The sequence below is a fragment of the Dreissena polymorpha genome, chromosome 2 (assembly GCF_020536995.1).
Source record: "Dreissena polymorpha isolate Duluth1 chromosome 2, UMN_Dpol_1.0, whole genome shotgun sequence".
In the NCBI taxonomy this organism is placed as follows: domain Eukaryota; kingdom Metazoa; phylum Mollusca; class Bivalvia; order Myida; family Dreissenidae; genus Dreissena; species Dreissena polymorpha.
The window spans coordinates 30,148,285-30,176,118 of NC_068356.1; the positions used below are offsets into that span (position 1 = coordinate 30,148,285).

Below are 27,834 nucleotides of genomic sequence, written 5' to 3' on the forward strand. Positions count from 1 at the left end.
GGTTGTTCCGTCTGCTGTACTGCTCTGTGTTGTTTGCAAATTCGTCATGGTTCATTGATTGATCGGCTTTTTTGTGTTCTAAGCTTGCATTCTGCGATTTTAACTGCTCGATAAGTTTGCTTTTCGTTTCATTTTCCTTTTTCAGCATTTCAATTTTGCTCGCAGACATCACTTTCGAGGATTTCGATCCGGCGGATGACATTGCCAAGAAGGTTATCTATTAACTGTTCCACCGTTTCTCTAATTATTTCTTTTATGAACGTTGAATCGTCTTTGGTTAGAACGTTTGATAGTTTATTGCTTATTACCTCGAGGCGTTTTTCAATTGACGAAACACTTGCGTCGCGATTTTCATTTTGCGAGTTTGTGACAAAAGTTGTGATTGTTTTTTTGTTTTTTGGGGTCCGGTTTTGATTTTGTTGTTGTTTTTTTAGATTGATTGTTGCTTTTGGTATGTTCGATTTTTTCAAATACTGATGTTTCCAACAGACTAGTGTTTGTGGAGGTTTCGCTTGCTGTCGATGACAGTGTCCGTTTCCCTGAATTCATATTTTGATTTGAGCGTCCTTTATTGGTTAAAAAAACACATGGGTATTATAATTATAACGGATTATAATTTACGATAGAGTCTGCAGCTAATACCACTATGGTTGCATTGATTAGCTCTCAAAGTTTACTTTCTCAAGCGTGACGATTCATCTGTTTTTGGTAGAGCGTGACGGATAAACGGAAAATCCCAACGCGCGCAAAAAAGCTTTTTTGAGAAATTATACCCCACACGACGTATTTAGCTTTGAAAAGCTTTCAGTTCATCAACATACTTATTTTGTTTCAATCAGTTTCATACGTACATTTTTCCTCAAAGTTTTAGTTCTTTATATCAACACTTTTCACACTTTTCGCGCTTTTAATCGCACTGATTGCATATGGTTTTAAAAAAAATACATTGTTTACACTGTTGACACCGGAACCGGAATTCCCATATACAATATTTGTCATATGTTAAGATGCTTGCTTCGAACTCTTTTGCCCGAGCTTTTGTTAACGCGATATTTGTATTTGATTATGCCTCAGAAAGCATGACGTATCCTGGTATGGTGGGAATTGGGTAAGTTAATTGTAATTCAGCTTATCTTTCTTGCTATTTTATTCGAATAGTTTGCATAGCGGTTCGTAAGCAACCAGTTGAATGTACTGTGGTGTGCATGTTGTCGTACAAAGGTTTAATGTTAATTGCAAAAATCAATATGGAATATGTCGTAAGAGGTATAAGTATGTAAAACGTATTATTATGTTTGAATGAGCAGTATAAATGATAAAGCCAAGCATTCTTAAGAAACACCAAAAACTTGACAAACTTCGAGTAAGTAGTACGCTCAGGTTGTAGCATACGTCAACAATTTAATCAAAATGTGGGAAATACTGTCCACAACACCGGCTCACATGCATATAATATAGATATATATTCTACAATCATGTAAACGGCAAAGAAATAGAACAATAATCGGATAAATAGACCTGCGCCGCGTTTCAATAAGATACTTTTTAAGACGAAATAGCAGAATAATAGAACAAAATTAGAAATGTTTAACATCGCTTAATAAATTAGTATTAACAGTTTAGCAAAACATGGAGAAATAAACTTAATACTTTAAACCTGTGCTGTACTATTTCTTATTTGAGTGACGACTCAAGAGCAACTTTCTGCAAATAGGTTCGTATCAACACCATCTTGAGTGGAATTCAAATAGAAACATTCCTTCACAATTAACTTCTGATAATGATAGTGCATGTTTAAAGTAATAGATGATACATTCATCTCGTGCGTCTGCCATAACATCCATGGTTATGTTCTTATTTCGATTGATTACACACGTCTATTTGTCAACACTTTGCATATGGCTACTAAACATATCCGGTGATATCAACCCTACATCATCACTACGATTCCACATTGACTAATCACTATATGTGTCTAATGTTCTCAAATCTCCTCAAATTTTTTCGATTGTACACTATAATGTTCAAAGTATTCTTCATAAACAGGTTTTGGCAACTGCAGAATTAACATCATTTGATATCATTACTTTCTCAGAATCCATCACATACGGCCAGTTATTTTGACCAGGTTTTAACCTACTCGTCCGTCGTAATCGAACTCATTTTTGACATGGCGAAGATGCTGTTTATGTCAATAATGGTATTAATTTTACTCAACGACCAGATCTAGAAATAACAAATCTTAAAGCAATCCAGTTTGGAGGTTCGACCTTAATCGAATAAACGAATTCTAATTGGTAGTTTTTCCCACCAAATTCAGATAACAATTATTTCAGTATAATTGAAGATTCAATTTGAATGGCAATATATGCATACATAAATGAAATTATATTCTTAGGTAATTTTAATTTAAACACACAAATATATACAGCTTCACGTTAATTCGGACATAAAATTAAAAAAAAACAGCTTATAGAAAAGCTACAACAACAAAGTCCCCATCTAGCTGGACTAAGTATCGTGTACTTCGTAATCATGTAGTTTCTCTGTTCCGCTTCGTCAAAGCAAATTATATAGGCTATCGTGCATGTAAACTTAAATCCAACAATAACTTATCGCGTGATTTGTGCAAAGTCCTAAAATCTTTTCTAACAGTCAACGTTAGTAAAACTTTTATCGCACTAGTCAAACTAGTCAAATGCGCTGGTGAACTTAACTTCAAATATCTGAAGAACTTAATGATTTCTTTGATCAACAGACATATATAGATCAGTTTTATTGCGTTCAACTGGATTTGACCTCCATTTAAAATGAAAAGTAACTGCCGTCTAAAATCATAACGCTTGCGCATAACAAATAACTTGTTTGAGGGATCTAATCAACTAATGCAACTACTTTGTGATCTCTTAATATGTCTGTATCGTCGTAAACAGTTCCATGTGATTGGAAAACGTCAAACGCATGCGAAGTATTAGAACAAGAGGATGCTTCGATTCCCTCGAATTACTAGTATCCTCCAATTTTACTTCTAGATACAAATTACTAGACAGGATTTTCTTTAAACATGTATTTAACTTTTTCGTGATTCTATTTTTTTTCACTCGATTTCAATCTGGATTTATGCCAGGTGACTCGACTGTCAACAGCTTACGTACCTTTACAATACGGTTTGTAAAGCACTAGATGATGGATTGGAAGTTAGGATAGTGCTTTTTAAAGCCTTTGATAAAGTCTGGAATCGTGGCCTCCTATTGAACCCGAAAAATGCCGTTATCAAATTTAATATTCTGAACTGGTTTTCTAACTATTTCTATTAAAGGCATCAAAGGGTGGTAGTTCCCAGGACACCATCTTCCCTAATCAAGGCTGGAGTTGCAAGGGGCTCAATTCTTGGCCCTGTATTATTCCTTGTATATATTTACGACATTGTATAGGACATTGACGCTTATAGCAATTTTATTGCAGACGGCACTAGTTTATTTGTAGTTGTTTACACTCGCAATTATGCAATTACCGTTTTAGAAAGCGATATTTAAAAAAATGAAAGGTTCGCCGATACGTCGATACGAAAAGCTTCGTCATCGCCTTGATCGAAGAACTTTAGAATATGCCGTTCATGTATGGCATAACTGTACGATGTTTGAAAAAAATGAGCTATATAAAATTCAAACTTACGCTGACCGCATTGTTTCCGGCTTTACCAGCCTTTGCCCTCAATATAACTTTTAAACGCAGCTTGCTGGGAAACTCATGGCACAAGAAAGTCCAAATATAAACTCATTTGTCTTAAAAATGGTAAAAGGTCCAGAATATTTTCCCACAGTCTCCAAAATCAGTTTGTTAGCGATCTACAATATCGTCACGTAATTAATTCCACTTAGATTGTGCTCGGACTAGGCTCCTTTGTAACAAAGTTTCTTCTTGCCCTCAACACTTGCTGCTGGAAATTCACTTTCAGAAGAAGCAAAGCTTTTTGATAACATATCTGATTTTAAAATGGATTTAATCTCAACACACTGTGTAGTAATCCATTGTTTAAGTATGTTAAGAGAAGATAACAAGTGCTGCACACACGTCTAAGAACTAACTGTAGTTCTTTCAATAAAAAATTATAGGATAGATATCTGTTTCCATCGCCACTTTGAGATTGCGAACAAATAGACGACAATTCTCATGTTGTATGTGTCTGTCCATTGCATGCAACTTTAAGATTAACTTAAGTGAGAAAGCAATCAGGTTTTCGGAAAGGTTATTCTACAATTGATAAACATATTTGTCTTAGAAAGCATGATTTAAAATATATAACTTAACTAAGAGGAGGGTTTTATGTCGTTAACTTTGATTTTCAAAAAGCCTATGATTCCATATTGTACTATAAACTATTCAACGTAATGCAAGGGGACGTAACTAGCTCGAGCATTTTTAAGCTACTGGTATTCATAAATTAGTTAACCCTTTACCTACGTGACTGGGCCATCAAAGAATTTTTAATTCTGAAGATATTACAAATATACAAGGTATATTATTTTCGAATGATGTTGCGAGTTGCCCTGAAACCGCTATTAAACTTCTGCGTCAATTGTATTTTAGATTTTTGCACAATAAGTGGCATGACTGTAAATGAAAAGCAACTAAAATGATTGTATTCAGATATGGTGGCCCATTGCTGTCATAAGAAAGTTCGTTCTATGATGGAAATCGTTTAAATGTTACATCAGTTTACAAATACATGGGTTTACTGTTTACTCCTAAATTAAGTTGATCCAAAGCTAAGCGAAGTTGACAATGCAAGCTAATAAATCTATTAATGCAATAAAAAGGTACCAATGCTTTTTTGGAAAATTTGACATTGAAGAGTATTTTAAACTGTTTGATTCAATTGTAAAGCCAATCCTCACATAAGGGGTGGTAATTTGGAGCCATACCTTTCCTAAAAATATAAAACAAAAAATTCAGGCTCAGTTTTATGTTCAAAGGCTCTAAAAATATAACGTTCTCGAATATACTGGAAGTTATTACTAGATTTTAACTTCCATGAATATTCCATAATATGCAAGACAGGCACACTTATCCTTCTTAGATCTCTTACATATTTCTCCACAATTCATCAAAGTCCAACTCAGATTATAAATATATATTTTATGCAAGTACAACTACAAACCACATGATAACTTTCTTAATGCCAATGATGTAATGTAAAGAACCATAGCGCTCGTCATGTGGTTTGATTTGATTTAATCAACCATAATTTGTATCATGATTTTATTATACACCGAGAGGTGAAAATAAATACCTCTGAAGTCGTGCAATAAAGACAGACACGACAAACAGTCATTAGTATGGTTCACTTAATTAACCCTGAATGACTTTGGATGTGTTTAATTTATTGAAGCAGAAAATGTTACCGTTAATGTGGACAATTTAAATACACATATGATGTCACAATCTTACATTGTGATCACATTAATTCACGAAACAGTTTTAAATGTTAAAATATTTATACGATCCTACATGCACAACATTTAAACGACGTCATTTTACTAGAATGCGTGGGTTAAATATTAAAGCGGGAGCTGTAATTTTGTGGCCTGCTAAGATATTTTGCAGCAAGTAAAGTCGAGATATAGAGCGAATTTTACTACGATATAAACGTATATAAACGACATAAACTTTCTTGCCGATATGGCTGGAAAGTGAGCAGCATTTTAACAATTAATTAAAGTTATAAAGGGAATAAAACGGCGAAAAGTATCCGTCTCGGCGTGGACGTCGCCATCTTTATTGTCACGTGATTACACTCTCTAAGTTAAGGTGAAAGTAAAAAATCTCAAGTTCGACCAAAAAAAATAATTTTGTCATTTATACTTAAACATTAGGTTAAATAGGTAGTGTTTGTTAAACGTTTTTACGATTCACAATCTATATTAAATATTATATTTTAGTTGTTTTTTTTATGTAAAGAGTAAAGCGAATATGGTCGAATGAAGCAAAAAGCATAGCAAACTTTAGAAAAAGGGGTAATCACGTGAAAGTCAAGATAGCGACGCCATTGCAGAGACACTTATTTTTAACAAATAGTGTTGGTTAGACAAATTGAGACGAACAACTATTTTAATTCCTTTCTTAAATGCAGAATGGTACGGACTTTATAACAATCAGTGCCATGAATAGCTGAAAGAATTTTGAAAACAAAACCATATCGAAATGTATTTATGCTATAAACTTTCTAACAAAATATGACTAGAATACTAGTGGAAACGCGCATACTATTGTTTCGCGAAAACGTATGTGGTAAAGACAATAGGTTAAAGACCTCATTTTGAGAAAAAAACGCGTGTCTAAGAATGCCAAGCCGACACATAATTCCCGCCTTCGATTTCTTGAGATAACAAGCACGATACTTTCTCTGCTATAATTTAGTTGATTGAGGTACAGAAATATAGATACATCCACGGCAAGCTATTTAACGCATAAGTCTTTTACGAGGACGACGAGATTAGCCTCTTGAAACTCTTGACGACACCAATCTCTACGTTTAAGGACTAGGATCGGACCCATTATCTTGTTCAAACTATAAATCTATTACAATTTCAGATATCGAGATAAAACGTCAAAGATTTACTGAGACGAGTTTGTGCTAGAGAAGCGTACAATATCTATAACTTTCTCGTCATTTTTATATTCCTAAGTATATCTCTAATGTAGAACCGAATAACAAAGTGAATTTTTTGTGTTTTTTACAATACGGATTACTTGTATTAAATGTAAAATGCTACACGTCAGTTGTTTCAGCCCAGGTGGGGTAAACGTGACTTAATATTTTGCTGAAGGTAAGATTAACCCCAGCCAACGGTAAACATTGGTATAAGGCAATTGGACTTACTTGACTGTCTGCCGTAGGTTTACCAAGTTTATCACGAAACCCAATAGATAACATTTAACGAGTATTATCTGACTTTCAGGAAAGGAGAGGAAATTGTAACCAAAACTTCTTTTGTACAGTGCGACTTACCTGACTTTCCTCAACAGATATGGCGAGTTCGAGTCATTCAAGACGGGACTGAGACGAGGGGAGGCCGATGACTGGTGGAGGCTTTGTTGGGAACCATGGAAACTGATCCCGTCAGTCTTTAACGAGGCCTGTGAACCTTGCCAATCTGCACTTAGTTCAGAACTAGATGGATATTCCCTTTCCATGTTCACCAACAAATATATTATATTCAAAGTTTATAAAAAAATATATACGTTTATTTATATAACTATATCTTTCTCGCTTAAAGTACCAATTTGAAGTACCGATATATGGTCATGTGATTACGTTTATCTCCTTCACACAAAAACTAATTCGATATTACCACTACTGGATAAAAACGCTTAACACTTTGCAATGTCTTAAATCGGAACAAACGTAATTCCGAATTCTCATTATTTTGCTTATTCCCTAATACGCAAAACTTGAGCGACAAAATCTGCTTTTATGTCCTGCTATATTCCTCATTATCTGCTTCCCCCACAATCAATGTCTCACGGAATGGCTGAGTTTGCGTCTAAACTCCACATTGACAGCGCTCAATTTATACAGTCCGTGCTGTGACTGTTAAAGAGATCTGACATTATTGACGCAATCGGAGAGACACTGGTCCTCGCCCGTGTGAAAACGAATCAAGGATAGCGTACTGGTCGCAAAATTAGTCGATGGTAAATCTCAATAAATGATGCAATTGTTAGAAAATAATGGCAATTTAAGCTATGATTGACAAAGCAGTGCGGAACAAATAAAATGTTATACACCTTCAACTTATTGACACTGTTTCGAGAATATCACAAAACTAAAGCATGTTTCAAATAAGCGAAACATGTACGTTTCCATGAATGTTCATTGCCTTGAGAAAGTTTCTGGATAAATTGGATTTGCCTGGATTATGTTCATAAAAGACATATTTAATCACTGATAATACTGTCAGATAGACATAGTGATATTTATCAGATTTCGATGATTTCTCGTAATTGCAATAATCCTTGGTAAATATATGTATTATATGTGTGATATAAAACTAGTTATGAACTTACTTTAGTAGGCACACCGAGTGTCAGATATTACTGTGACATAACTTTGACTTGGCTGACAATTTATTAAAGCGTCGTTGTTAACGAAGCATTTACTGATTGTAAACACAAAATGAAACACTTTTTAACAGTATTATTGTTAATAAATAATTATAGGTTATTAGACGTTTCACTGTACAATACGGAGATATATTCGGACGAGCACACAGTTTAAGTCATATTGGACGAGCCGTTAGGCGAGTCCAATATGACTTCAAACTGTGTGCGAGTCCAAATATATCACGTATTGTACAGTTTAAACGTCTAATAATCTTTTTATTCTATATCCCTTTCTAACGCTCTTTTGTTTCTTCTTTAAAATATATTACAAAACCAGCTTTCCGTATTTTTATTTTCATTCACCTGATTACGCAAATTATGACGTATCTCGTGTGACGTCATTTCTCTGACGAAACATACTAGTATAAGCAAGACTTTCTGCATTTTAGGGACAACACTAATCACTATGGACGTGTTTGTGTTTAACAGTAAATTAATCATAATATTTTTTTAAATCATCGAACGAATCCAAAACGTATTTCGGAGTGTGTGTTTGTAATGCATAATTGTTAACTTCGATAGGAATAAAACAACTCGCTCCGACAGGATTACGAATTCGTAAATCGTGTTTTGGGTCAGAATGGTTAGCATGGCCCATGGGATACAAACGCTATCAAAGAAAGTGTGGATTTAAATACATTTCGATAAAGGGATGGAAGAACAGAAAATGGAAGGGCATATCATTGAACTGTGTTGCTATAAGCATTGGATTAAAGCTGTCATTGAGGTTAATAAAATAGAGTTTTTGTTTTGCTGTTGCATTTGTTTTTCAATTTCAAACAATAACAATATCACTTGCTGTTGCATTTGTTTTTAATTTCTAACATTTATCCAATTTATTTATTTAAGAAATAGATCTAAATATCGCCTGTGTGAATCGAATATTGTACATTCGGATACTTTTTCTCGGTAACGGCTTTTATCGTTATAAAACAATCGCTTAGTGCACTTGTACTCAACTGTCCAATATGGAAAAAATACAGACTTTTTGGATCCAATACCGGAATATATTGGACGGTCACGTAGTACTTATGAAGAATGCCCATTCGATGAATTTATTGGATATAGAATAATGATAAATATTTCCTAAGGTCGTAGGGATATTTATTCACACATTTGCGATGGACGGAAACCGTTTACCGTTGGAAGTGTTAAGTGTCCTCCGTATGATGCTATTAGTATAGGATATTTTATCGCGATAAAGCATACTTACATAGTCAAGCTAAGAACATACTTAGCACTTTTTTGAGGTACAGGTTTACCGCTTATTAGACGATACACTAACTACAAAAAGACTCAAAGATCCTATTGAAATTGTTGATTTTCGCTTAGCATATGGCCGCGCGGACCTGATGCTATAAAATGATTTGAGAGAATTTAATTTGGTTAGCGTCATCAAAAAACATTTGGACTGCATGCGTGCAAACAGTCAACACGATTCTAAATACACCATAGCCGCGCTTTTATGAACTCTTTCGGTCCCTATTGTTTTCGCTTATAAATGATGTGGTACATTGTATATTATACTTCTAATCAGTTAAGGACATTGTAGATGTAAGATATGTCTAATAAGTTAAGACAATATCTAAAATTCTCAACAGCATCATGGTCATGGAATACTCGGTATATATTTTTTGAAAACGTTGGTGCTCTTGCATTGAAGCTTTAAATTTTGATTTGTTCGGTAGAAATCAAATATTTTTCTAGTTTTCAATCAATGATTTTGTATTTTCCTTCTGCTGTTTTACCCTTTAAAAAATAATTTCTATGTAGATATTGTATTTGTTCTTGTTTTCCGATGAATAATTATAACACGTGTATGCTTACATTTTCTTAATTTCACTTTTTACATCCTATATCATATCACCATTGCATATGTTATGCGTGTATGTATAGATACATGCATAATTATTGTTATATCAATATTGGTTTTCATTTCAGTGCATTTGGAATATAAATGATTCAGACAAAATGGGGGAAAAAATTGAACATGGAATGTCTGAGAATCCTTAATTTTTAGGTAAATTTTAAATTTATCGTTACAAAATATGTGGAGATATAAAAGCAAAATGACGTATCACGGTCTAATGCCTCAACATCATAAAACTGCTGTCGAAGGTCTCACTGTCTCGAATATTTTCTTATAATAAATGTCGAGCCCGTTGATATGATTGATGATGGTAGCCACCCTCACAAAGAATTATGTTCGTGTGTGCCACAAATGTGACACATACATTTTACAATGCCCTCTCAGTGGAATTCAGTAATGTGCCATATGTCTGTATCAATCAGATATGCATTCACCTTCACCTGACTGCGACTAATTTATACTCGCTTTGATAATTAGAAGACACATTACAATTCAGTTCCTCTTGCTGATTATGCATGCGCCTGGATATTTTTTTCTGTATTCGAATTGTTAGACATTCATATTAGCTATGTATAAATCGCATGTATGGCCATAAAGTGTCATCATAAAAGCAAATTGACGGTCCAAAAGGATTTTATGCAAATGTCAGAATTTTTCAAAAGGCATGCACTACTTGGCATTAACAACTCGTGTCCATGTTCTCGTGTGTTTATTTAACATATTGATAAAGTTTCTTTGCACTTTATCAATGTTTTGTTTTTAACAAGTAAGGTCTTCGCACACACTGCTGATGTACATTCTTTAGATGACGTAACATGTAATTAGCTCGGCTATTCATTTTAGAACAAATTGTTAATGAAAACGTGTGCATAAATGTTGTTTAAATACCAATCTGCATGCCGTTTCTAGCGCAACATATCCCTATTGGCAACGGTGTTATGCAGCGTGATAGTGCGCGTCCACATACTGCGATTGTGATAAGAACTTGCATTGGCAACAACCATGTAAATGTACTTAAATTGTCGGCGCTCAATTTTGACATGTCTCCTTTTGATCATATGTGATACATGCATAATTAAAATATCCTTAGACACTGCATGCACTTCACACAGCTCCCTTCATGAAACATTTCGCAGACAGAGATCGCCAGAAAATATAACCCGATGCGCCGTAGATGTGTAGTATGGTAAAAAGAAATGATTATCACACATTATTGACCTTTGTAAAACCGTTCTTTTGTAAATTATGCATTTATTAATTAACGTGAAACTTTGATAAATAAACATTTGATAGCCTGTGCAAGAATAGTTTTTCCATACCTCATTCAAATTCAAAATTAAAATTACCCGTCCAAAGTATACGTTCACCTCTATTATTACCTACAATAGTTGTCTTTCAAAAGTATGTTTATTCACGTAAGCATGAATTGTTTTATTAATAGTAATAACAATGATAATAAATGAAATAGAAAAATAAAATAATAATGATAATAATAACAATGTCGATAAGGAAACGTATAATTGTATATACATTTACCTCTAATTCTTACATGTTTTACAAAAATATTAAATTTGATTGATATGTATTCTACAGAAGTGTTCTTGGTCTCGGAAATAATCAGGTTCGACTCGATTTAATTATATTAAGCGAAATCTCTTAAGCTCATAAATTGAAGATAAGGCTGGTCAATAAATGGTTTTGTTTCACTTCATCGGGAATCAGATGGATGTAATAATGTTGCGTTAATTTTAATGAAGCAAATGAATTGATAAATGTTAATTTAGTTCGTTTTTATTCAATTTAAATGCTTATTTTTATTTTTATGATTATATTATTAGTACATTTTTTTTGTGTGCTTATGTGTCGTTTCTTCTGTTTCTAAGATGCACGAAAAAAGCTCTGGTAAAGGTTATAATAAATCATGAAAACTTTTGCATTCGTTATAAAGTTATAAATCACATGTCGAAATGATTGTCATCCCAATGTTTCCATGTGTAAGGAGTATAGTGTGAAACCGAAATGTGGAACAATTAAAGATTGCGGATTTATGTTGCTATCAGCACTTCACATTGTTCAATTCATTTTTGACGATGCTGCTTCAGCAGCTCGTCTAAGTTATCATACGATGAACAAATTCTTCACAATGGCGAGCTATGTAAAAGACCGAGCCAGTCCGATTGAGATAACTCGATTTTTCTAATCGGCATATCTCGCTGATTAGCATTGATAACATTCTCCAGCAGAGTTGTCGTTCGTGCCTCAACATACAACAATAGCCGCGCCCATGAGACAATGTTCACACTCGTGTAAAAAACTTTCTTACAGCATACATCGACTTGTTGGCTATTTAGAAACTGTCATTTGGTATATATGAGTTATTTATTAACTAAATCTCCGCTTATGTCAACACTTGATTGAATTCGAAGGATATATTCGATGTGAATGCAGGACTTTCTGGATCTTGACAGCATGACACGGTAAAACTGGTATTTTTAGTTATCAATTTAAGTCACATTTTGCTTTGTAAATTGTTTTCGAGCATTTTGCGACTTATTGAATGACTAAGATACCAGATATCAACATATCACATGGGATTTGCAGATCACAAAGCTGTCCTGAAAACATTGATTACAAAGTCTTTACTCAAATTACTGGTTTGTATTATGCGACTTATTGAATGACTATGATACCAGATATAAGCATATCACATGAGATTTGCAGATCCCAAAGCTGTCCTGAAAACATTGATTACAAAGTCTTTACTCAAATTACTGGTTTGTATTATTTCCTCTTTCTATTTTAGTATTTGATATAATTTTAAAGTCAAATGAACTGTGTCACAGTAAAAGAGATATTAAGGCGAGTGTGGCCAGTTTGGATCCAGATCAGCCTGCAGTCACTGGAAAGCTGTTTGCTTAAAAGCGGTTTTCTGACCATAAAAAATTATTTAATTGGATACTGATTAGACTGCCCTTTCCCTGTGACCTGGCTCAAATAATAGTATTGTCAGTAATCAAATGATTTTATTTCGAACATTAATCAAGGGTTTTTTTCTGGTCCGTCGGGATCAATGACTCCAGCAGTTTCGTGTTGAGAATCGAATACTGCTTAAGGCGATGCTAGGGGGGGGCGTGAAAGATGTTGCATCTTCCATTATCTCTCATGAACTGACTCAATAATACCGAGTCGGCAATATTTGACTTAATTTTTGTTTTGGTTGATCTGACGAGGGATCGAAAATTTTCAGAATCTTCCTAAAAGCCTAGTGGTAGAGTGTCATCTTTGATTGCAGGAGGTTGTGCTGCGGGTTTGATCCCCAGAAACGACATTGAAAACTAGCTAACGTTGTTATCTAAAAGGCTGCCAAACCTAATATACCAAGATAATGTGAATTTTCTCTCACATGATGGTCATCAGTTATATAATATAAAAACTCACAGCAGTTGTAAACAATCGGACAATAATTAATGAACGCATTTTTCATTTGTCTTTGACACCATGAGTTTGACATGGCCTAGATTGAAATATGTGACTTGACTGTACCAGCACTCTTGTGACAGAGCTAAAGTGTAAATGTACAATTGAAGATCACCTAAATCCATATTTGCTATTATAGAAATGTGGAAAATTTTAAGGTTGTGACAAGTAAGCAAAAATGGGTCATTACCGAGAGGCCACAACTGATCTATGACTGTTTTAAAACAAGAAAAATCAGTGCCCGATTTAGATTTCATTACATAGTTCAATAAAAATTAATTTCAGAAGACTGGTAACAGTTTAACGTTAATGTTACCAATGTGTCAGACCAGGGCCTTGATTTTGAAATCTAGGACATGCATGGTCAGATGTCATTAAAGATTATACATTTTTTCAAACACATAAAAATGTAAACATGTATCTGTAACTAATGTAGATGTTAAAAATAGTAAAATGCACTAAGTCAGAAGGTATTTGACTTGTCTGCTGGTGCGTTGGCACACCAGGTGGCTCTGTTGCAATGGTTTGATGGACTGCTTGGATGTGTAGTTACATTATATACAGTATATCACACTGTATAATTTCAAATATGTCTGCATCTAGTATACTTTTATTGATAATATTTACAAAATTAATGTATATGAATGATAAACTTGACTGAAATCATTTAAATGATACTGAAATCATCACAGTACTTTATACTGATAATTATTTAATTATGTCGCTTGATACAATCATGTACATTTATATCAAATGAGATCATACTGTAACTTCAGTGATGAATTTCAGTGATTAAATTAAATCCAAAATGTAAGTCACTACCATCTCTCTCCCGCAGCGCGTATACCTAAAAGTCCTGCTGTGTACCAATCCAGATCCAGATCCAAAAATATTATACATAATTATGTATCATGTTGTTAAGACGGGATGATCGAACTCATTATTGACATGGCGAATATGCTGTTTATGTCAATGATGATATTAATTTTACTCAACGACCAGATCTAGAAATAACTAATCTTAAAGCAATCCAGTTTGGAGGTTCAACCTTAATCGAATAAACGAATTCTAATTGGTACTTTTTCCCACCAAATTCAGATAACAATTATTTCAGTAAAATTGAAGATTCAATTTGAATGGCAATATATGCATACATAAATGAAATTATATTCTTAGGTAATTTTAATTTAAACACACAAATATATACAGCTTCACGTTAATTCGGACATAAAATAAAAAAAAAACGAAAACGAGCTTATAGAAAAGCTACAACAACAAAGTCCCCATCTAGCTGGACTAAGTTTCGTATACTTCGTAATCATGTAGTCTCTCTTTTCCGCTTCGTCAAAGCAAATTATATAGACTATCGTGCATGTAAACTTAAATCCAAGAATAACGTATCGCGTGATTTGTGCAAAGTCCTAAAATCTGTTCTTACAGTCAACGTTAGTAAAACTTAAACCGCACTAGTCAAATGCGCTGGTGAACTTAACTTCAAATATCTGAAGAACTTAATGATTTCTTTGATCAACAGACATATATAGATCAGTTTGATAGCGTTCAACTGGATTTGAACTCCATTTAAAATGAACAGTTACTGCCGTCTAAAATCATAACGCTTGCGCATAACAAATAACTTGTTTGAGGGATCTAATGAACTAAGGCAACTACTTTTTGATCTCTTAATATGTCTGTATCGTCGTAAACAGTTCCATATGATTGGAAAACGTCAAACGCATGCGATGTTTTAGAACAAGAGGATGCTTCGATTCCCTCGAATAACTTGTATCCTCCAATTTCACTTGTAAATACAAATTACTAGAAAGGATTATCTTAAAACATGTATTTAACTTCTTTCGTGATTCTAATTTTTTCACACGATTTCAATCTGGATTTATGCCAGGTGACTCGACTGTCAACCAGCTTACGTACCTTTACAATACGGTTTGTAAAGCACTAGATGATGGATTGGAAGTTAGGATAGTGCTTTTTAAAGCCTTTGATAAAGTTTGGCATCGTGGCCTCTTATTGAACCCGAAAAATGCCGGTATCAAATTTAATATTCTGAACTGGTTTTCTAACTATTTCTATTAAAGGCATCAAAGGGTGGTAGTTCCCAGGACACCATCTTCCCAAATCAAGGCTGGAGTTGCAAGGGGCTCAATTCTTGGCCCTGTATTATTCCTTGTATATATTAACGACATTGTATAGGACATTGACGCTTATAGCAATTTTAGACGGCACTAGTTTATTTGTAGTTGTTTACACTCGCAAGTATGCAATCACCGTTTTAGAAAGCGATATTTAAAAAAAATGAATGATTTCGCCGATACATGGTTAGTACAATTTAGTCAATTGAAGTCGGAATCACTTGTTATATTGCGTAAGATGGACAAACCCTATCATAAATATACTATATATACGATACTCAAATTCCTTTAGTGCATAGGCCCAAACATAAAAGCGTTAATCTGTCAAATGATGGAAGCTGGCATCAACACATTGAGTTTATTAAATAAAAGGCCTTGTAACGCGTCAACATTTTAAGAAAAGCTTCGTCATCGCCTTGATCGAAGAACTTTAGAATATGCCGATCATGTATGGCATAACTGTACAATGTATGAAAAAAATGAGCTATATAAAATTCAAACTTACGCTGACTGCATTGTTTCCGGCTTTACCAGCCTTTGCCCTCATTAAAACTTTTTAACGCAGCTTGCTGGGAAACTCATGGCACAAGAAAGTCCAAATGTAAACTCATTTTTCTTCAAAATGGTAAAAGGTCCAGAATATTTTCCCACAGTCTCCAAAATCAGTTTGTTAGCGATCTACAATATCGTCACGTAATTAATTCCACTTAGATTGTGCTCGGACTAGGCCCCTTTGTAACAAAGTTTCTTCTTGCCCTCAACAATTGCTGCTGGGAATTCACTTTCAGACGAAGCAAAGCTTTTTGATAACATATCTGATTTTAAAATGGCTTTTATCAAAACACATTGTGTAGTAATCAATTGTTTAAGTATGTTAAGAGAAGACAACAAGTGTTGCATACACGTCTAGGAACTAACTGTAGTTCTTTCAATAAAAATTTATAGGATAGATATCTGTTTCCATCGCCACTTTGAGATTGAGAACAAATAGGCGACACTTCTCATGTTGTATGTGTCTGTCCATTGCATGCAACTTTAAGATTAACTTAAGTGAGAAAGCAATCAGGTTTTCGGAAAGGTTATTCTACAATTGATAAACATAGTTGTCTTAGAAAGCATGGTTTAAAATATATAACTAAACCAAGAGGAGGGTTTTATGTCGTATACTTTGATTTTCAAAAAGCCTACGATTCCATTTTGTACTATAAACTATTCAACATAATGCAAGGGGACGTAACTAGCTCGAGCATTTTTAAGTTACTAGTATTCATAAATTAGATAACCCTTTACCTACGTGACTGGGCCATCAAAGAATTTTCAGTACTGAAGATATTACAAATATACAAGGTATATTATTTTCGGATGATGTTGCGAGTTGCCCTGAAACCGCTATTAAACTTCTGCGTCAATTGTATTTTAGATTTTTTGCCAAATAAGTGGCATGACTGTAAATGAAAAGCAACTGAAATAATTGTATTCAGATATGGTTGCCCATTGCTGTCATAAGAAAGTTCGTTCTATGATGGAAATCGTTTAAATGTTACATCTGTTAACAAATACATGGGTTAACTGTTTACTCTCAAATTAAGTTGATCCAAAGCTAAGCGAAGTTGACAATGCAAGCTAATGAATCTATTAATGCAATAAAAAGGTACCAATGCTATTTTGGAAAATTTGACATTCAAGAGTATTTTTAAACTGTTTGATTCAATTGTAAAGCCAACCCTTACATAAGGGGTGGTAATTTGGGGACATACCTTTCCTGAAAATATCAAACAAAATATTCAGGCTCAATTTTATGTTCAAAGGCTCTAAAATCATAACGTTCTGGAATATACTGGAAGTTATTACTAGATTGTAACTTCCATGCATATTCCATAATATGCAAGACGGGCACACTTATCCTTCTTAGATCTCTTACATATTTCTCAACGATTCATCAAAGTCCAACTCAGATTATAAATATATATTTTATGCAAGTACAACTACAAGCCACATGATCACTCTCTTAATGCCAATGATGTAATGTAAAGAACCGTTGCGCTCGTCATGTGGTATCAATTGATTTAATCAACCATAATTTGTATCATGATTTTATTATACACCGAGACGTGAAAATAAATACCTCTGAAGTCGCGCAATAAAGACAGTCACGACTAACAGTCATTAGTATGGTTCACTTAATTAACCCTGAATGACTTTGGATGTGTTTAATTTATTGAAGCAGAAAATGTTACCGTTAATGTGGACAATTTAAATACACATATGATGTCACAATCTAACGTTGTGATCACATTTATTCACGAAACCGTTTTAAATGTTTAAATATTTATACGATCCTACATGCACAACATTTAAACGACGTCATTTTTCTAGAATGCGTGGGTTAAAGATTAAAGCGGGAGCTGTAATTTTGTGGCCTTCTAAGATATTTTGCAGCAAGTAAAGTCGAGATATAGAGCGAATTTTACTACGATATCTTGCCGATATGGCTGGAAAGTGAGCAGCATTTTAACAATTAATTAAAGTTATAAAGGGAATAAAACGGCGAAAAGTATCCGTCTCGGCATGGACGTCGCCATCTTTATTGTCACGTGATTACCCTCTCTGAGTTTAGGTGAAAGTAAAAAATCTCAAGTTCGACCAAAAAAAATAATTTCGTCATTTATACTTAAACATTCGGTTAAATAGGTAGTGTTTTTTAAACGTTTTTACGATTCGCCATCTATATTTAACATTATATTTTAGTTGTTTTTCTTTATGTAAAGTAATAAAGCGAATATGGTCGAATGAAGCAAAAAGCATAGCAAACTTTAGAAAAAGGGGTAATCACGTGTAAGTCAAGATAGCGACGCCATTGCAGAGACACTTATTTTTAACAAATAGAGTTGGTAAGACAAATGGAGACGAACAACTATTTTATTGCCTTTCTTTAAATGCAGAATGGTACGGACTTTATAACAATCAGTGCCATGAATAGCTGAAAGAATTTGATAACAAAACCATATCGAAACGTATTTATGCTATAAACTTTCTAACCAAATATGACTAGAATACTAGTGGTTACGCGCACACTATTGTTTCGCGAAAACGTATATGGTAAAGACAATAGATTACAGACCTCATTTTGAGGGAAAAAAAGCGTGTCTAAGAATGCCAAGCCGACACATAATTCCCGCCTGCGATTTCTTGAGATAACAAGCACGATACTTTCTCTGCTATAATTTAGTTTATTTGGGTACAGAAATATAGATACATCCACGGCAAGCTATTTAACGCATAAGACTTTTACGAGGACGACGAGATTAGCCTCTTGAAACTCTTGGCGACACCAATCTCTACGTTTAAGGACTAGGATCGGACCCATTATCTTGTTCAAACTATAAATCTATTACAATTTCAGATATCGAGATAAAACGTCAAAGATTTACTGAGACGAGTTTGTGCGAGAGAAGCGTACAATATCTATAACTTTCTCGTCATTTTTATTGTCCTAAGTATATCTCTTGTGTAGAAACGAATAACAAAGTGAAATTTTTGTGTTTTTACAATACGTATTACTTGTATAAAATGTAAAATACTACACGTCAGTTGTTTCAGCCCAGGTGGGGTAAACGTGTATCTTTCGTAATCTCTATTCTTGTATTATACATAAGCGCTTTAGTATCGATTTAACATTTATCAATTTAAAGCATTGAATGACCACCTTCAATAATCTTAAATCTTGTTAAAAGTCCCATTAGATTCGACTAAAACGTTATATGATGACATGAAACTTTGTGGGGAAGTAACGAGTACAAGAACCATATGATATTTTTTTAATTAATTTTTTTTGTTTTGTTCATTTACTTCATATTTTTAGCAAAACATAATCGTAAATATTAGGGATTACTGAATGCATAATAATTAAGTTCAAACATCAATTGCGGTAACACACAGTATTGTCAATGGATATAACAGTTTGCAATCACGCCACTTAATATTATGCTGAATGTAATATTAACCCCAGTCAACGGTAACGATTGGTATAAGACAATTGGACTTACTTGACTGTCTGCCGTAGGTTTACCGAGTTTATCACGAAACCCATTAGATAACATTTTACGAGTGTTACCTGACTTTCGGGAAAGAAGAGGAAATTGTAACCAAAACTTCTTTTGTACAGTGCGACTTACCTGACTTTCCTCAACAGATATGGCGAGTTCGAGTCATTCGAGACGGGACTGAGACGCGGAGAGGCCGTTGACTGGTGGAGACTTTGTTGGGAACCATGGAAACTGATCCCGTCAGTCTTTAACGAGGCCTGTGAACCTTGCCAATCTGCACTTAGTTCAGAACTAGATGGATATTCCCTTTCCATGTTCACCAACAAATATATTATATTCAAAGTTTATAAAAAATATATACGTTTATTTATATTACTATATCTTTCTCGCTTACAGTACCAATGTGAAGTACCGATATATGGTCATGTGATAACGTTCATCTCCTTCACACAAAAACTAATTCGATATTAGCACTACTGGATAAAAACGCTTAACACTTTGTAATGTCTTAAATCGGAACAAACGTATTTCCAAATTCTCATTATTTTGCTTATTACCCAATACGCAAATCTTGAGCGACAAAATCTGTTTTTATGTCCTGCTATATTCCCCATTATCTGCTTCCCCCACAATCAATGTCTCACGGAATGGCTGAGTTTGCGTCTAAACTCCACATTGACAGCGCTCAATTTATACAGTCCGTGCTGTGACAGTTAAAGAGATCTGACATTATTGACGCAATCGGAGAGACACTGCTCCTCGCCCGTGTGAATACGAATCAAGGATAGCGTACTGGTCGCAAAATTAGTCGATGGTAAATCTCAATAAATGATGCAATTGTGAGAAAATAACGGCAATTCAAGCTATGATTGACAATGCAGTGCGGAACAAATAAAATGTTCTACACCTACAACTTATTGACACTGTTTCGAGAATATCACAAAACTAAAGCATGTTTCATGCTGATTATAAAGTCAGAGTGAATTCGCATAAAAGTATATTTTGTGAAATATTATATAAATATTGAATACATACTCATTTAGAAAAAAAACAGGCGTACTTTTTAAAAGCAGTTGACGAAATAATAAAGATGATCGAATCATTTGCGCTTTCTCACCCGTGATAAGTGAATAAACAATGTCCCATAATTTAAAACAAGATGCTGTAAACACACTTTTTGTAATGTATGAATTTATTTTTAATTGCAGTTTTCATTACAAACCTGACGTTAATTGAAATATTGTTTTAAAAAAGATAATATTAATATAACGTCGAAAAACAGAGCTTAAGTCGTATATTGCCGCTTGACGCGACGATCGAACTGGTAAACGGTTCCATCATCTTCCTGGATGGAACTGTTTGATTACCTCTGACACAAGCCCATCTTCCTTGGCGAAACCTCGTTATCTGGCGGACCGCTTTCAAAAGTTATTATTCAAATTAGCTGTGAAACATATACGTTTCCATGAATGTTCATTGCCTTGAGAAAGTTTCTGGATAAATTGGATTTGTCTGGATTATGTTCAAATAAGACATATTTAATCACTGATAATACTGTCAGATAGACATAACTATACTTATCAGATTTTGATGATTTCTCGTAATCGCAATAATCCTTGGTAAATATATGTATTATATGTGTTATATTACAAGTTTTGAACTCACTTAAGTAGGCATACCGAGTGTCAGATATTGCTGTGACATAATTTTGACTTGGCTGACAATTTATTAAAGCGTCGTTGTTTACGAGGCATTTACTGATTGTAAACACAAAACGAAACACTTTTTAACAGTATTATTGTTGATAAATAATTATAAATATTTTCTAAGGTCGTTGGGATATTTATTCAAACATTTGCGATGGACGGAAACCGTTTACCGCTGGAAGTGTTAAGTATCCTCCGTATGATGCTATAAGTATAGGATATATTATCGCGATAAAGCATACTTATATAGTCAAGCCAAGAACATTCTTAACACTTTTTGGAGGTACAGATTTACCGCTTATTAGACGATACACCTACTACAAAAAGACTCAAAGATCCAATTGAAATTGTTGATTTTCGCTTAGCATATGGCCGCGCGGACCTGATGCTATAAAATAATTGGAGAGAATTTAATTTGGTTAGCGTCATCAAAAAACATTTGGACTGTATGCGTGCAAAAAGTCAACACGATTCTGAATACACCATAGCCGCGCTTGTATGAACTCTTTCGGCCCCTATTGTTTTCGCTTATAAATGATGTGGTGCATTGTATTTATACTTCTAATCAGTTAAGGATATTGTAGAAGATTTAAGATATGTCTCATAAGTTAAGACAATGTCTAAAATTCTCAACTGCATCATGGTCATGGAATACCCGGTATATATTTTTTGAAAACGTTGGTGCCCTTGCATTGAATCTTTAAATTATAATTTGTTCGGTAGAAATCAAATATTTTTCTAGTTTTCAATCAATGATTTTGAATTTTCCTTCTGCTGTTTTCCCCTTTAAAAAATAATTTCTATGTAGATATTGTATTTGTTCTTGTTTTCCGATGAATAACACGTGTATGCTTACATTTTCTTAATTTCACTTTTTACACCCTATATCGTATCACCAATGCATATGTTATGCGTGTATGTATAGATACATGCATAATTCTTGCTATATCAATATTGGTTTTCATTTCAGTGCATTTGGAATATAAATGATTCACACAAAATGGGGGAAAATATTGAACATGGAATGTGTGAGAATCCTTAATTTTTAGGTAAATTTAAAATTTATCGTTATAAAATATGCGGAGATATAAAAGCAAAATGTCGTATCACGGTCTAATGCCTCAAGATCATTAAACTGCTGTCGAAGGCCTCACTGTCTCCAATATTTTCTTAGAATAAATGTCGAGCCCGTTGATATGATTGATGATGGTAGCCACCCTCACAAAGAATTATTTTCGTGTGTGCCAAAAATGTGGCACATACATTTTACAATGCCCTCTCAGTGGAATTCAGTAATGTGCCATATGTCTGTATCAATTAGATATGCATTCACCTTCACCTGACTGCGACTAATTTATACTCGCTTTGATAATTAGAAGACGCATTACAATTCAGTTCCTCTTTCTGATTATGCATGTGCCTGGATATTTTTTTCTGTATCCGAATTGTTAGACATTCATATTAGCTATGTATAAATCGCATGAATGGCCATAAAGTGCCATCATAAAAGCAAATTGACGGTCCAAAAGGATTTCATGCAAATGTCAGAATTTTTCAAAAGGCATGCACTACTTGGCATTAACAACTCGTGGCCATGTTCTCGTGTGTTTATTTAACATATTGATAAAGTTTCTTTGCACTTAATCAATGTTTTGTTTTAAACAAGTAAGGTCTTCGCACACACTGCTGATGTACATTCTTTAGATGACGTAACATGTATTTAGCTCGGCTATTCATTTTAGAACAAATTGTTAATGAAAACGTGTGAAAACATAAATGTTGTTTAAATACCAATCTGAATGCCGTTTCTAGCGCAACATATCCCTATTGGCAACGGTGTTATGCAGCGTGATAGTGCGCGTCCACATACGGCGATTGTGATAAGAACTTCCATTGGCAACAACCATGTGAATGTACTTAAATTGTCGGCGCTCACTTCTGACATGTCTCCTTTTGATCATATGTGATACATGCATAATTAAAATATCCTTAGACACTGCATGCACTTCACACAGCTCCCTTCATGAAACATTTCGCAGACAGAGATCGCCAGAAAATATAACCCGATGCGCCGTAGATGTGTAGTATGGTAAAAAGAAATGATTATCACACATTATTGACCTTTGTAAAACCGTTCTTTTGTAAATTATGCATTTATTAATTAACGTGAAACTTTGTTAAATAAACATTTGATAGCCTGTACAAGAATAGTTTTTCCATACCTCATTCAAATTCAAAATTAAAATTACCCGTCCAAAGTATACGTTCACCTCTATTATTACCTACAATAGTTGTCTTTCGATTTCAAAAGTATGTTTATTCACGTAAGCATGAATTGTTTTATTAATAATAATAACAATGATAATAAATGAAATAGAAAAATAAAATAATAATGATAATAATAATAATGTCCATAAGGAAACGTATAATTGTATATACATTTACCTCTAATTCTTACATGTTTTAAAAAAATATTAAATTTGATTGATATGTATTTTACAGAAGTGTTCTTGGTCTCGGAATTAATCAGGTTCGACTCGATTTAATTATATTAAGCGAAATATCTTAAGCTCATAAATTGAAGATAAGGCTGGTCAATAAATGTTTTTGTTTCACTTCATCGGGAATCAGGTTGATGTAATAATGTTGCGTTTGTTTTAATGAAGCAAATGAATTGATAAATGTTAATTTAGTTCGTTTGTATTCAATTTAAATGCTTATTTTTATTTTTATTATTAAAATATTAGTACATTTTTTTATTTATGTTTGTGTGCTTATGTGTCGTTTCTTCTGTTTCTGAGTGAATGCACGAAAAAAGCTCTGGTAAAGGTTATTAGAAATCATGAAAACTTTTGCATTCGTTATAAAGTTATAAATTACATGTCGAAATGATTGTCATCCCAATGTTTCCATGTGTAAGGAGTATAGTGTGAAACCGAAATGTGGAACAATTAAAGATTGCGGATTTATGTTGCTATCAGCACTTCACATTGTTCAATTCATTTTTGACGATGCTGCTTCAGCAGCTCGTCTAAGTTATCATACCATGAACAAATTCTTCACAATGGCGAGCTATGTAAAAGACCGAGCCAGTCCGATTGAGATAACTCGATTTTTCTAATCGGCATATCTCGCTGATAAGCATTGATAACATTCTCCAGCAGAGTTGTCGTTCGTGCCTCAACATACAACAATGGCCGCGCCCATGAGACAATGTTCACACTCGTGTAAAAACTTTCTTACAGCATACATCGGCTTGTTTGGCTATTTAGAAACTGTCATTTGGTATATATGAGTTATTTATTAACTAAATCTCCGCTTATGTCAACACTTGATTGAATTCGAAGGATATATTCGATGTGAATGCAGGACTTTCTGGATCTTAACAGCTTGACACGGTAAAACTGGTATTTTTAGTTATCAATTTAAGTCACATTTTGCTTTGTAAATTGTTTTTTTTTAGCATTTTGCGACTTATTGAATGACTATGATACCAGATATCAACATATCACATGGGATTTGCAGATCACAAAGCTGTCGGGAAAACATTGATTACAAAGTCTTTACTCAAATTACTGGTTTGTATTATGCGACTTATTGAATGACTATGATACCAGATATAAACATATCACATGAGATTTGCAGATCACAAAGCTGTCCTGAAAACATTGATTAAAAAGTCTTTACTCAAATTACTGGTTTGTATTATTTCCTCTTTCTATTTTAGTATTTGATATAATTTTAAAGTCAGTTTGGATCCAGATCAGCCTGCAGTCACTGGAAAGCTGTTTGCTTAAAAGCGGTTTTCTGACAATAAAAAATTATTTAATTGGATACTGATTAGACTGCCCTTTCCCTGTTACCTGGCTCAAATAATAGTATTGTCAGTAATCAAATGATTTTATTTCGAACATTAATCAAGTGTTTTTTTTTCTGGTCTGTCGGGATCAATGACTCCAGCAGTTTCGTGTTGATAATCGAATACTGCTTAAGGCGATGCTAGGGAGGCGTGAAAGATGTTGCATCTTCCATTATCTCTCATGAACTGACTCAATAATACCGAGTCGGCAATATTTGACTTAATTTTTGTTTTGGTTGATCTGACGAGGGATCGAAAATTTTCAGAATCTTCCTAAAAGCCTAGTGGTAGAGTGTCGTCTTTGATTGCAGGAGGTTGTGCTGCGGGTTTGATCCCCAGAAACGACATTGAAAACTAGCTAACGTTGTTATCTAAAAGGCTGCTAAACCTGATATACTAAGATAATGTGAATTTTCTCTCACATGATGGTCATCAGTTATATTATATAAAAACTCACAGCAGTAGTAAACAATCGGACAATAATTAATGAACGCATTTTTCATTTGTCTTTGACACTTTGAGTTTGACATGGCCTAGATTGAAATATGTGACTTGACTGTACCAGCACTCTTGTGACAGAGCTAAAGTGTAAATTTACCATTGAAGATCACCTAAATCCATATTTGCTATTATAGAAATGTGGAAAATTTTAAGGTTGTGACAAGTAAGCAAAAATGGGTCATTACCGAGAGGCCACAACTGATCTTTGACTGTTTTAAAACAAGAAAAATCAGTGACCGATTTAGATTTCATTACATAGTTCAATAAAAATTAATTTAAGAAGACTGGTAACAGTTTAACGTTAATGTTACCAATGTGTCAGACCAGGGCCTTGATTTTGAAATCTAGGACATGCATGGTCAGATGTCATTAAAGATTATACATTTTTTCAAACACATACAAATGTAAACATGTATCTGTAACTAATGTAGATGTTAAAAATAGTAAAATGCACTAAGTCAGAAGGTATTTGACTTGTCTGCTGGTGCGTTGGCACACCAGGTGGCTCTGTTGCAATGGTTTGATGGACTGCTTGGATGTGAAGTTACATTATATACAGTATATCAAACTGTATTATTTCAAATATGTTTGCATCTAGTATACTTATATTGATAATATTTACAAAATTAATGTATATGAATGATAAACTTGACTGAAATCATTTAAATGATACTGAAATCATCACAGTACTTTATACTGATAATTATTTAATTATGTCGCTTGATACAATCATGTACATTTATATCAAATGAGATCATACTGTAACTTCAGTGATGAATTTCAGTGATTAAATTAAATCCAAAAGGTAAGTCACTACCATCTCTCTCCCGCAGCGCGTATACCTAAAGGTCCTGCTGTGTACCAATACAGATCCAGATCCAAAAATATTATACATAATTATGTATCATGTTGTTAAGAGGGGATGATTTTCCCTCTGTTGTATCATTGTATTGTTTTACTTTTTTAATCAGTGTGTTTAAAAATATATAAACATAGCTCCAGCGTCAGAGCTTCAGGCAATAAATATTTCACCCCCTAATCATTTTTTCTAATGGATATTTTAGCAAGTTCCTACATTCAATACAGTCAAATAAATGTTTGTACTTCGACGTACACATTTTCTTAACAGCCGATCAAAACACTTGTCTCATGAGCCCCTTTTCCTTCAGATTTATTATGCCCCCCTTCGAAGAAGAGGGTGTATATTGTTTTGCACATGTCGGCCCGTCGGTACGTCCGTCCACCGAATGGTTTCCGGATGATAACTCAAGAACGCTTACGCCTAGGATCATGAAACGTCATAGGTACATTGATCATGACTCGGAGATGACCCCTATTGATTTTCAGGTCACTCGGTCAGAGGTCAAGGTCACGGTGACTCGAACCAGTAAAGTAGTTTCCGGATGATAACTCAAGAACGCTTACGCGTAGGATCATGAAACTTTATAGGTACATTGATCATGACTCGCAGATGACCCCTATTGATTTTCAGGTCACTAGGTCAAAGGTCAAGGTCACGGTGCCACGACACAGAAAAATGGTTTGCGGATGATAACTCAAGAACGCTTACGCCCAAGATCATCCAACTTCATAGGTACATTGATCATGACTGGCAGATGACCCCTATTGATTTTCAGGTCACTAGGTCAAACGTCGAGGTCACAGTGACAAAAAACGTATTCACACAATGGCTGCCACTACAACTGACAGCCCATATGGGGGGCATGCATGTTTTACAAACAGCCCTTGTTAATTATGGTTTTGTTTGTATCTGGGTTTATCAGGATTTTGGTAATATTTATGTATTTTTGCAACTATTCGAAGATCGCCTTATTTGTTGTAACAAGCAACAATGTTCCGGGAGTTTGTTTATTTGACTCGTCTAGATGTGAAACATATAGGGTGTATACACCATTGCCTGAACTAGAAAAATATCTTTCGTTTAAAATCATCCTTGTATAGAAATGCATTTTCAAAATTAAGATGTTCCAACCACAAGTTTTTTATTGAAACTGGACGACATCTTGGTATAGTACATGATCTTAGATATTGTACACAT

The 27,834-nt window shown here is 34.1% G+C and overlaps 1 protein-coding gene across 2 annotated transcripts in view; it reads right to left on the bottom strand.

Moving 5' to 3' along the window:
- The window catches only part of LOC127866420 (caspase-3-like), a 101,583-nt gene that overhangs the window by 68,321 nt on the left and 5,428 nt on the right, over positions 1–27,834 (bottom strand). Inside the window, exon 1 of one of the 2 annotated variants that reach the window (XM_052406930.1) lies at positions 19,839–20,407. The exons of the other annotated variant lie outside the window; for it this stretch is intronic. Within the exon in view, the coding sequence (XP_052262890.1) occupies positions 19,839–20,023 (185 nt within the window). The 5' untranslated portion in view covers positions 20,024–20,407. Of the gene's footprint in view, positions 1–19,838; positions 20,408–27,834 lie in introns of those variants that run through there. 2 annotated transcript variants of the gene reach the window in all.